We start from the raw sequence: 13,207 nt of genomic DNA on the forward strand, positions 1-13,207 counted from the left end.
AAAAAAAAAAAAAAAAAAAAAATACATTTAACGATATTTAGGTAAAAGAAATGTAACTCACGGTTTTATCCGTAATAAGCAAAGTGCGTGAAAATTTTTTTTTTTAAATACGCAAATCATCTCGAAAACGTTGATACGATGAAAATTCGTAAAACTGAAATAAACGATACTCGTTGCTACTCGTTGCTAACGCAGGTCGTAAAGTTGCAATGACTATTACTATGTATTTATACTCATGGCGACGACAAAAGATGCGACGAGTATCGCAGTCTCGTGGATCGTCTAATGCGAATTGCCTTAATCGCGCGTCCGTTTACACGGCACGACGACGCAAGGACGTGCGACAGGCCGAGAATAGACTACGAGTCGCGATACGAGACTCTCGTTGCTCGTTGTACATACGGTAAGTGCACAGTGCGTACTGACTCGGTGCCTTAGCGATTTCTCAAGAAGATCCGAAGAGAGTCATTAGGTAGATTTCGATAGTGACACGACGGCGGCGCACGTGCTTTGCGCTATAGGAATAAAAGGAATATGAAATACACGAAGAGTAAGAAAAAAAGACTAGAATTGAAAGGAGAGAGAGAGAAGTGGTGAGGCTATTCGTAGAATTGAAAAAATGGCCAATCTCGAAAATCCACGTGCACACGACGTCCCGAGACGTGCTGCAGAAAGTTGAAGAAATAAGCACAATAGAAGTTTTTCAGATGATTTTTCTACGTACCGCCTATCGCGATATTGGGTATCATGGCCAATTATCGAACCACGTGCTTGCCAAGTAATGACGTAGGAAACTGATCGGGGGCGAGAAGTTTAAGAGTCGCGCGATAGGGTAAAATCCTATCGAGGTCAGCTAACTCGGTACAGAAGTGTACAAAAGGTGGGAACAAGCAGACAAAACAGCGATAAGAAAATGCCGCTGGAACGTTTCCAAGGGGACGATTCCTGCCTTTCCGGGAGTTGCGCCTGGGAAAAGGCGAGTTCCACCACGGCTTGACGCGGTCGGACGGGCCGATGCCAGGAATGCTCGTGCATGTACAAAGTGTCTGAAGAAGAAGATTCAAAGAAGTAGGAGTAATAAGAGAGGAGAAAGGACGAGAAAGAAGGTTGATACAGCCACTGCACTTATAGATACGAAGAAGAGAAAAACACGAGCGCGCACACACTCCATTCGGATGAGGCTGCGATATTTCGGCCATTTTGCCGCACAACAATGGCTACCACGCGTCCTCGTACGTTTGCATGGGTTAATTTTTAATCTCACTACAATCCCCCCCTCCCACTGCTAATTCCCTCATCCTCAGGGCCGCACACGTCCCGAACACGAACAACCATATTTCCGTGCCGCCGATTCCTCACGGGAGGTGGGCAAAGGTCATCCCGCGAACCCGCCTCCGCGACGCACCGGTGATCCTATAGGAAAAGCCTTCGATCGCTCACCGATCGGATCCACGTGATCACAGAGACACTTTATGCGCACATAAAGCAATGCCGATCGTACGACGATCAAGCACGAAAATTGGTAAGAGCCATTAACCACTGTCTACTCACTGTCGTATCCGCAGCGCAGAGGAGAGATCGGGCACGCAGGCCTCCCGTGTGTTTTCCCACGTCGACGAAAGTAGAGGAACTTGGAATCAGCAGAGGAATCGGCTTGGAATTCCGTGAAACGAGCTCGCAGCATCGGAGCCCGCAGTTGCACGCGAGTCAATGTCTAGCATCTCTCAAAACCGCACCTTAACACCACCGTCTTCTACGTCGATCGACAATACGATAATGCGCGTCCGTTAGAACCGAGGATAACGATAATTCAGTTTCTTCCCTTTTTTCCACGAGGCGCGACGCGTCGCGCCTTCTTTTCTTCCTCGGATTTGCCGACGACACGTCGAAAGACGTCCGCGTCGTCGTGGCGTCGCGCGTTTGATCGGCGTCGAGCACGAGGCCGATCGTACCGGTGGAGGCTGGTAGCCGAGCGAACAAGTAAAGGGGGGCGAGGGGAGGAACCGATCACAGGAGAGAGAGAGAGAGAGAGAGAGAGAGAGAGAGAGAGAGGAAGGCAAACGTTGCGCGGGCGCGCGCGCGCGCCCTCTCCTCGTGTGGATCTCGTGTGGATCGTGTGAGAGAGAGAGAGAGAGAGTGAGAGAGGAGAAGGGAGGCACACGAGGGATCGAGTGAGAGAGACGAAGAGAGAACCGTTGTTGTTGTTGATCGGCACAGGTTCACAGGAGAGACCGTAACCCTTCCGCACGATAATTTTCTTCGTTTGATTTTGGAAATACTCGGCCACCGTGTCAGATCATGTACCTTTTTCGATTACGACGACCTTCACTTTGCACGGAGTTGATTTTTCAATTTTACGTCTCATCTGCTTGGGACGCGATCACGTTACGTCGACCGATTCGAAAGCCCGGCAGTCGCTCGGGAACAAAGAAGAATCGGTTGCTGTTTTGACGCGTGACGCAGGCACCGTGTTTTCCAAAGTCACGAGACGATCGAATTTCCAAGGATTCACTCGCGCCGGTTACGCGTTTATTCTTTTCGACGAGCCTTTCCTCGCACGAGCTCTCGCTTTCCTTTCAACGAATATTCGCAAGCCACCTCAAAACATTAAACTGCAATTTCTCACCTTGCTCTATCGGTCCGGTACAATGTGCGGCCTTTCGTCGGCTTTTTCGTCGTGCGGCCTCGCGCGATAATGCCGCCGCGTGCCGACGCACTTAAACGTTCACGTCTCCCGACGTCGATTCTCAAACACCACAGACAACGTGAAACAATTTACAACAACGTGCACAACTCGATAAGCGACCATCCGGAAGGACGAAACACCAATCCGACGTGCCAACAATATTCATTTATAATCAGCGCACCTCCAGGCATTCTTGATTCCATATCAAATTGACAGCCACCTTATGTACAGTTTCCCATCCGCACTCCCGTTTCTTTCCCTTGTCTTCCTTTATATTACGTGTCTCCCTCGGGGATCCTTTCTCTCTCTCTCTCTCTCTCTCTCTCTCTCTCAGTTACTCCCTCTCGCGTTGTCCAGCAGCGTTGACGCGCGTGAGTGCATTCCGTGCATGCGTCTTCCTTCCTTCGATCCTCACTTCCTTCCAATTTCTCTTCCTCTTCTTCGTTCTCCACTTCCTCTTTTCTTCCTCTACCTTAATCCTCTTTCCCTCGCTTTTTTTTTCTTTTCGACGCCCTTCCTCTCCTTATGTATATGTATGTATATATCTATTCATATATATTGTATATATATATATACACACACACACACGTCTTTCTATCTCCTTTTCTTCTTCTTCTTCTTCTTCTTCTTCTTCCTCTTCCTCCCAAAGCCACCTCTCCTTGAGTCGCGCGATACGGAGAGAGTGCTCTCGACTGCTCCGGCTGGATGCGTTTTGCGAGTTGCGTTGGGTCGCGCTGCGCTCCCGTAACTGCATCCGCGTCCGCCAGCGCGGCTTGCGCGCTAGGAGCGTCGTCGTCCAACCCCACCATCACCACCACCACTAGTCGCGCTACTCTATACACTATACGTCACCTATGCAACTAACCACCACAGCGACCTGGTATAGTAACAGTACTGTTACTATACCTCTACCATTGCCGGCTCCTACTACCACCAATAACACAACCACCAATGGCGTCGTGTATCCGACCCGAACACAGGGACGCGCTCGTTGCACCGACATTGCAAACTCTCCGCCACGCCGCCACCTTCGCTTCTTCTCCAAGAGCATACAGCGCCATCTACTATATGGTGACACAGTGACATTCGGCGGTGTACGCATACAGAACTAATACTGCAGTCTATAGGTATACCTCCGTACGTAGATATCCTTCACGACGGCGTCGACGACGGTCCAATTGCACATTTTCCGAGTTCACCCGTGTGAGTACCTTTCGTTGTACAGGGTCGCACAAAAGTATCGAGCCTTTGGGCTACTTCGTCGAGAGTGTCGAATTACGAATTTTATATTGTACGTCTTTACAGTACGTAAACGTTCTTAGACACTTTAGAGCGTACACCTTTAACGTCAAGCTTTTTGAATTTCCCGCTTAGTTTTGGTACGTGAGAGTCTACCGAGGTTTCTCAGTGCTCCAGGGTGGTACGTAGATACTTTCTGTTTTGGAACTCGTTCAACCTACGGAGTTGGTACGCTAAAGAGAGACAGGGAGGTGGGGGGGGGGGACCTTTGATCGGAGGGTCCTTGGCTCGGTGAATGGGGAGTTTAAGCTGAATGAGGAACTCGAGGTGGAAGGTATGAAAGAGTCGGACCTGTTTTTTCTCTTTTCCTCTTCTTCCCTTTTTCTCCCTCTCCTCGTTCTTTCCTCGTATCCGGACCCACGGAGGACTTTCCTTCGGTTTTCCCAATCGACGTTACTGTTCCCTGGCACTGTGTGTCTAACCACCGTACGGACACTTGGAAGGCTAAGAAGGCTAAGAAGGCGCCACGAGGAGGGAGGGTCATGACGGCGGTGCAGCCTGGACGCAGTATCCGCGATTCTCGATCCTCATCGATCCACTTCCCGGCTATAGGGTGTGCTTGTGGTACTCGACCTGATACGCGGGGTACTCGTCAATGTAGGCGCGATGCTACCCAAGTTCCTCTTCATTCATATCCGACCGGCTACACTGGCTGCAGCTGCGACACGAGCTGCATCAGCTACGCCATTCAATGTCCTCAAGTATCTTTCGTTGGTACGTACCTTACCTGTACAGAACCAAAGCTAGAGATCAGCCTTCGGGCCCTTATCTTCAGTTCCAACGCAATCTGGCTATCCTGTACATGTGCTCGGCTTATATGTAATTTCCATAATTCAATGCACTTACGCATCTCAGGTATAGGAATGTACAAGATACCGCGTTCTTAAAATTGCTAGGTTACCTAATATATAATTTGCACAATTAAAATAAAATTTTGCAATTTATACGAAAAACATGTAATTTCATGATTTTTGGAATTTCCTTTATTTATCTCCAATATTTCTTTCGTCTTTTTCGGTTTCATTTCCTTGTTCGATTTTATTCTTGTTCTTATAGTGGATGGCGGTACATAACCGCATATACTATGTGTACATACACGTAAATATGTATATGAGGTTCGGTATGGAATTCGCGCGAGTATGCGCGCAATTGTGAAGCGTACGTCCGTGTACGCGCACACTGAGAGCCAGCGTTCGGGAACCGCACGATCCCTGCTCCTTTGTGGCGCTGTGGCCATGACACTTTTAATAGAAGACAATTTAATGCAGTTGCCGCTGCGATTTGAAATTTAAACATTAATCGCAAGCGCGTACGACGATTCGCTACTTTTCGTGCGTACAATCCTGCCAAACGTTCGAACGACCGCCTTTGGATATTCCGTTCGAAAGATAATTTCGTTGATTGGCAAAGGAAAGAAAAAAAAAAATAAATAAATTCCGAATAAAAATATATCCTCATGAAGATTGCGAGAGCAATTTTCTTTCGCAACGAGCAATAATAAAAATTCATATTTTGATGATAAAGACACACAAAGGAGAGCAAGGAGTCACAGGAGCCTCGAGACAGTCCAAGAAATTCGTAGCTGACGTGGGATACGTTTCAAGATGGCAGAGGTCGGGTTTCAAGATGGCTGTCAAAAGTGCATGAAGATTAGATATACCCAAAGTGCGCGCAGCGGTCCATCCGAGCTACTCGACAAGACGTCTGACCGTATATAGGCGGCCATCGCGATCAACGCTTACGCAACGTCGAGCGTCGCCATGGCCGTCGAAATTAATGTGTTTTCCAGAAACGTGACGAGGAGTGTGGCGCGCCCCATCGGCATCCTCGCTAATTCAATCCTATACTTGACATTAAATTCCTCCTGGCCTTCTATGTGCACCGCACTTCGCCACCGCCACTGCTCGGTGCCTTTCTCTTCCTAGCCAATGCTTTGCGTCCTATACCGAAAAGTTAAAAAAGACACTTTTCATTTCTTACGAACGCCTACCGAGTCACCTACGTAATACCAATTCGAGTCAGACCTACGTTCCCCAATGGATCAGTCAGATCCCCCTCCTGGAGCCCCCATTGATCGATCAGAATTTTCATTACACACCCCTGCTCGCCCTCGTGGTAATATCCTTATCAGGCTATTGTACCGATTGACAAAAATTTGGCAGTATTTTTAAATTTACCCAAAAAAATAATTTATTTAATTAATTACGTCAATTTTATATTCGCCCGAGACCACGTTCTACGAGACTTTCATTTTGCTTGTGACTTACGTAAATGACAAAAATTCGTAAATGATAACGAACGCGACGTTTGACAGTGGGGAACGCGTAATCTGGTGTTTTTGCTAATAGCAAACATCACGCAATAGGACTGACTGGCTGTATAAACGTATAGAGCCGTGAACTGGGTAAGCTCCTAGAGTTGGTTGCGAGAGAGAGAGAGAGAGAGAGAGAGGGGAGAAGGAGGAGAGCACACCAGCCGAAGAAACACATAGAGTCGGTATAGAAAGAGAGTTATTCTCTCTTCCATTGCATACGTGTATACATATATGAATGAGCGTATATATATATATATACACTAAGTCCAGCGAGTGCGTATCCTATGCGTGAGTGTTGCGATACGTACCACGTGACGTCTAAATTCAGTCGGCCATTTTGGAGCATGATTCATTTGTTTAGAATGGGTCGGATAGAAGCGAGAGGCGGAGCCTCGCGCACAAAATCTTCCTGTGCATTAGATTTGAGGGGAAGTCGATCCCAGTCACGTACGCGCGGGGCCTTGAGGGGGCCTTTAAGGCCCTATCGAATTTCTTTACCGCCATATTTTCACCTTCACGTGCGTTTCGACGAAGAAATCGGGACAGAACCAAAGTCACGACTTTGGGATATTTACGTTGTATCGGGATTATTACCAGACAATCCGAAGGATCGATCCGCCAATTGTTTTAACGTATCGCGAATTTATACGGTAATGTCTATTGTGTTTCTTTTTTTACAATTCGCGAAGCGCGAATTAATGTTTACTTTATCGCCCAGTGCTAACGATATATATTCTACGATGGAAAATTTGGTCCAGTTAATTTTCCCGATTAAATTTTGGATATTAATGCGAATGTAGACCGATCAATGAAATTACGTTTTCAGGGACGTCTCTGATATATTGGCAATGTCTCGCGAGTGCGAGCAAGGCTAAATGTGCCAGTTGAAAATTATACCGTCGAGAAGAAAGACGTATGAATTATTTATTTTATACAAAAGAAAAAGAGAAAAAAAAAGAAAAAGACAGACGAAAAGCAAGGGATAAAAATATCGTGGGCATACACGAAGATCTTGTATTTTAGCTGAATGCTCTGTGTTTACCTTTTAATCTACCTAAGTCCTGATATATACGTCAGGCAGTTTTGCATGTGTATATATATATATATATATATATATATATATTTGATAGAGAGTACTCTGATTCTACGTGCGATATTAATTAGCGATAAACTCAAATATCACGTTTCTGCGAAGTGCACTCTAATATGCAATGCATCCTGCAACGACCGGTTGAGTTTCGTAATTTCCTTGAATTTTGATACCACCGACGAAATTCATGGGAACTTTATCGGCATTGCAAATTAACGATAGTTTTCTATTAGTTAGAGCATAAGCAGTGCTCTGAAGTGGGGAACAAATATATTCGAATATATTTAACAGTGCCGATTGTTGTTTGTAGCTGTGTTCAGGGTAACGAAAAATATTTAAATTTACCTATTTGTAAAGTCAGTGGGTCACTTGAGATACGATGCCAAATTCGAAATGCAAAGTAGATGGAACAGGGCATAAGAGGGTTGAGCGAGTGCAGGAAGAGAAAGAGAGAGAGAGAGAGAGAGAGAGAGAGAGAGAAAGAGATACTCAAGAGGAAAGGGAAACAGGGACCAGAACAGCCTTCGTCTCTGAAAGGCTGTACTCAGCGGTATTCAGCGGTATTCAGCGTGTCAGAAAGGGAACGGACGGCGTTTCTGAAGAGGCCTTGACCGTATCTCCGCTTATCGTATCAGCCGCGCTGCACTGCCAACGTCACGGCAGCATCTCGGCAAATTAGCACTTTCCATTGGCGAAAATCGACACAAGTCCAACAATTGAAAACGGGTCATGTAAGTTATTTAAAAAAAAAAACCGTCACGTGTAAAATCTTGAAACAAAAAAATCATGATGGCCGACCCGGAGTAACCTTAAAAAATTAGCATACTTAATTGTTCCAATAAAAGTAATGTCTATGTAAACTTTTTCGAGACAAGATAAAAAGAGCAATTAATGAAAATGAGATACGAATGATATATACAAGACGTTCACGATATATCATAGTTACGGGCAATCTCGAAGTTCAGAATAAAGTACGGTAAGTATAGCGCTGGTAGGTTAAAGCGATTCAGAATGATTTTACAGTCTGTGCGCTGTCTGGACTGGAGTCGCGCAGGAGACGGGCAGACGAGTCCCTCTCGTTTTGCATTCAAATCGGACGAAGAATCGTGAGACTACGTAGGTAGAAAAAGAACAGACACGGGCCTAGACATTGATCCGTTCATATTTTGGGCTTGGCTACTTGTTGCGCCAAGAATCCTGGCTACACGTTATATAGGTATATACATAGACTGCTAGTTAAATAGACGCAATGTTGAGTCTAGGTACATATATACATATACGCATTACTATGTACAAACTCAGTCATGCACAGTTTATACGGGAACTGCTGGTACCCATATACCACGTATAGTATACACGTCCTGCTATATATTTAAAAGTTCTACAATCAACGAGCTACCCCGCTTTATCCCAGTTTGAAAATTTTCGGATTTTCGCACATGCACAGAGCCATACGTACACCGATTAGCCACGATTGCCGCCACCGTTGCTCCCGTTGCTGACGCTGCTCATTCGACCTACATATATATGCTCACGATTCTATGTACATAGTAGTACCTATATATATATATATATATATAGCTTCAACATATCCCACCGGCTGACACTATAAACGCCGTTACTACTTGTTGCACGAGTCCCCGAAACGAGAGTAGAATTCGCTCCTGGCTTCAACATATCCCACCGGCTGACACTGCTGACGCTGCTCATTCGACCTACATATATATGCTCACGATTCTATGTACATAGTAGTACCTATATATATATATATATATATAGCTTCAACATATCCCACCGGCTGACACTATAAACGCCGTTACTACTTGTTGCACGAGTCCCCGAAACGAGAGTAGAATTCGCTCCTGCTGATTTGCGAAATATATCGGACACCCCTGTGATCCGATACATCGATTAATTAACCTAGCCCGTAAATACCATATTTACAACGATCAAATTTTGGTATTATTAATTTACCTGAAATCTTTTTATTTTGTGTCTATATATATCAGTAGAATGGTTATTTTGAACGAAGGCAGAGTATCTCGATATATTTTCAATGGTGCCAACTTGCGGATTCCCCGTCTAGGGACCCCATATCGATCGGTGGGCAAGAATCGAGAGAGTCGCGGTCTCTTAATTACGCGAACGTAAATCGTTGAACTTAACACAATCCGGACTGCGCAGTGGGGCGCCGCCGAGTGTGCATACATATACGTACTGACTGTACGACAGTGGAACACGGGCTGGTAGCGTCACAGCCCGGCAACCGATGCATTCAGTGGCTGTGAGTTTGTTGGGTGCACGAGTGCACACTGGTGGTGCACATGCATATGCATCTGTGACGGGAGGTAGGTATGGAGGTACCGGGTTGTCTATGTTGGTGCATTCGGAATATAGCCAGATACAGATAGAGAGGGGACCATATAGCTTCGACATGGTACATATGTATGTAGATATGTACATATGTACATGTGTACATAGGATGTACGGGACGGTATACAGCCAGCTTAGGTATATAAGTGCCACGGGGTGGCACGACTGCATGTAAATGGCCGGGGAACTTGAACGTCCGTGTGATTGCATGTGCAACATCCGTTCGATGTGTGTGGAGTATGGACAGTGTGTGCTATGTGGAACACACTCGCTCTCGATAGGTCACTCTCACTCTCTCGTTCGAGAGGGAAATTTGGCAGCTGTTTTAAACGCGGCTAACGGGCGAAACTACTGCTTGAGTTAAGCCACCCCTTTATTTCCGAAGGGTATGTTGTCCTGTTATGCTGTTTTATGTTGTTTTCCGGTTGGATTTTTCATGTCTCGTTGGTTGTCGCCTGTTTTTTCGTACTTGATGAGAAAAGTTTACGTTGCTTGGAACTGGTGTTGTAACTAATTGCGTGGAGCTGTGGCAATTGGTCGGTTTTATGCAGCTTTTGGAAAAACGTATTTCGATTTAATATTTGTTACATTTAACGAGAGGGAGGGAGGGGACGTATGGATGATTTTTTTTATGCAGTTTTCAAATTATCGATTCTTTACCGTTCCTATAGGTAAGTTATAAGATCTTGGGTTTTGATATTCTGAGTAATTTTTTTATAAAATATTTTTTGTAGTTTTACAAAATGTTTTTATAAAATTGCAAATTATTAATTGTATCGTTCGACTTGATTGCCGTTAATTTACGGTACGATGATTTTACGTTATCTTGTGTATATATATATAGCTTCAGACTGATATCAAATTGACGATCTCGCGCGATAGGACAGACTCGTAGGAAAAAGGAAGGTTTTCCATGGCCGGTGAGCCTGACGAAAGAACACGATCGACTCGTCTCAACGTTCGCTTTCGCTTTCCGTCGTCGGATCCTCACGATCTTTTACCGTAATTCTTAGTATTTCAGTTACACACTCGTTTCACTATAGCGATACAGTAAATACCAATGGAAAGATAATTACAGAAGATGATTGCAAAATTCTTAAAAATCATAGAGTTCAAGATACAAAAATCCTTATCTGAAAAAAAATCTTTAATATAATTCACATAAGACGCAACGTCAAAAAATGTATAACGCATAATACCTATAAAAATCTCATTTCCCCATAATAAAATCTCCGATTCCCGTATACCAATGTATATACTACACATGTCGGAAATAAGCTCCAGAAACATGCGATTGTAATCTAAAGTTCATTTCCGATTTTCATTATTTGACGAAACGTCCAAAAAGCGATGTGTCAGTACCGATATCGATACTGGTAATCTATTTAGATTAGTCAAGAGAAAGATATACATATAGATTATCAGGTAGCGCAGCCCGATAGGATGCTCGTATCGTAGCGAGTCTCTGAACGTGGTGGCTCGGTTGCACTGACCTGGGTTAACATGGAGTGCAGTGCCGAATATAAAACGGTCGGTACCACTGACCCTCACTCTGCAGTCCAACCCAGATCCCTCTCCTTCCCTGTGCTCAAGTACTTCATCCTCTACCACCTTCGTCGACTCTCACTACCTCATCCTCCTTCGTATTCACTCGCACTCTCTTTTTGGCAACCTCTCGTTCTCTTGGTCTGTCAAACTCTCTCTCTCTCTCTCTCTCTCCCTCTGGTTCAGCCTCCATTCGTGAACCGAGAGGGCCGAATGCAGCGAGTGGCACACAAAGTGGCCACGGCTGCAAGAGCGATCGAGAGAGCGAGCGAGTGCGCGCGCGAGCGAGAGGGAGCGAGACAGAGATACGAATCCAAAGAGAGGGCAGGGCCACGGTCACCCGAAAATACCGGCGCACCTCGCTCGCCTCGGTGAGTTTCAATGGCGCGCACTTCATGTAGGTACCAGGCCGGCAAGCCAGCCTGTATACCGGTTACTCGTCACTCTACGATCGACTCATTCTACAGGGTGTGCCAGTAAGAAAAAACAAAAAAAAACTTTAAATATGCATACCCATAATTTTTTTTGGGATCTTACTTTAATTATTTTTTGTTCACTATCATTTTCACCTGGCTATAATTCAATGATTGGGATAGGTCGGTAATACCGCCACTACCGGTAGCACCGGCAGCGGTTGTTTTACTCTATCGTTGCTATTTCTATTACTGTCACTTTTACGACTGCGTGGAACAAGCAGGAATAGTAAATAACAGAGGCGATAAGACTTTCCTGCGAATTCTCAGTGTCTGCTGCCGTCAAGGGTCGGAAGGTGTCGTGAATCATCGGTACGGTTCGATCGAGACTCGATTTGCGAAACGGCCCATATGCAATTTAACTGGGATATATGGATATACGGAGAGAGTGAGCGGGAGGGAAGGTGGAGGCTGAGCAAGAGGTATATCGATAGGGTGGGTTAAAGAGGAATGCTGTAAGGGATAAAGGGGGGATGAAGAGGGATAAAAAAAAGGGATAGGGATCGAGAAATAAAACTGAGGGAGAGAGGAATGCTTTGCCGGCATGATTACGTGCTCGAAGCACTCCTGACAAACAAAGCGTGCTCTGTCCTCCGTAGCCGACCTACCCCAATATGTATACCAAGAACGTAGGAACCCTCTGTATTTGCACTTGAGCAAATCGCGCTGCGATGTGCTGCACTGCGCTATGTATAACGTCAGGTATACCGGCTATGACGGATATGCAAACATCAATACAAAAATTGAGTATCCACTCAGTGTTCGGAGATCAATGATCCTCCGCTGAAGGAAGACATGGACCTTTTTCTAATATTCCTACTTTTACTTCGTTTTTTTTTTTCTTTTTCGACTTTTCATTACGCTTCTTTTTCATACGGATGCACTATAGCGGTATTGATATGCATAGTGATACTCGGTATGGCGCTTACCCTTGTTCCTCTTTGTTATCCTTATGATCCTTCTTCTTGATTAAAATTAGGAATTGAGATTGAACACGTTCTGTCACTATTTTACGTTGTGCACTACTCGTCGAATACACTCGCTTTTTCCTTTTCGCTAAATCATCCGTAACACCAATGACTATCTTGCTGGTAACGTAACGTATGTATGTTCGTTAAGCCAAAAATTAGTACCCATGTGCTTTCATTTGAAATTAAACTACACACTTTGCTCGCTTTACTTGAAGTGTCTGTTTCGCTGACTCGGTCAACATGTTGTTCCGTACTGGCCGTCTACGCGCACCGTCCGTTCAGATAACATTCAACGATTCCCTAACCTACCTCACACCAACGATACAGCATCGACCAAAGGCAATTTGACGGCGAGCCCACGCGCCTTGTGAAACCGTCCAATAACATCTCTTCGCTTGCTGCACCTTTCGGGATACACGTGGATCGTGATAGTTTAAGCGAGGAAATTAATCGAAT

The 13,207-nt window shown here is 45.2% G+C and overlaps 1 protein-coding gene across 6 annotated transcripts in view; it reads right to left on the reverse strand.

The window, feature by feature from the left end:
• LOC107263067 (mushroom body large-type Kenyon cell-specific protein 1) overlaps positions 1 to 12,992 on the reverse strand; it is a 53,684-nt gene extending 40,692 nt beyond the window's left edge. For 2 of the 6 annotated variants that reach the window (XM_015729888.2, XM_015729885.2), the window contains exon 1: positions 2,627 to 3,205. Coding sequence is in view for 1 of the 6 variants with exons in the window: in XM_025080408.1 (XP_024936176.1) it covers positions 1,552 to 1,684 (133 nt within the window). In the remaining 5 variants the exon portion in view is untranslated. Of the gene's footprint in view, positions 1 to 1,551; positions 3,206 to 12,709 lie in introns of those variants that run through there. The other 4 variants (XM_015729884.2, XM_025080410.1, XM_015729887.2 and 1 more) reach the window with 3 other exon arrangements.
• Positions 12,993 to 13,207: the final 215 nt, after the last annotated feature.

The sequence above is a fragment of the Cephus cinctus genome, unplaced genomic scaffold (genome assembly GCF_000341935.2).
Source record: "Cephus cinctus unplaced genomic scaffold, Ccin1 Ccin1_scaffold0132, whole genome shotgun sequence".
NCBI lineage: Eukaryota > Metazoa > Arthropoda > Insecta > Hymenoptera > Cephidae > Cephus > Cephus cinctus.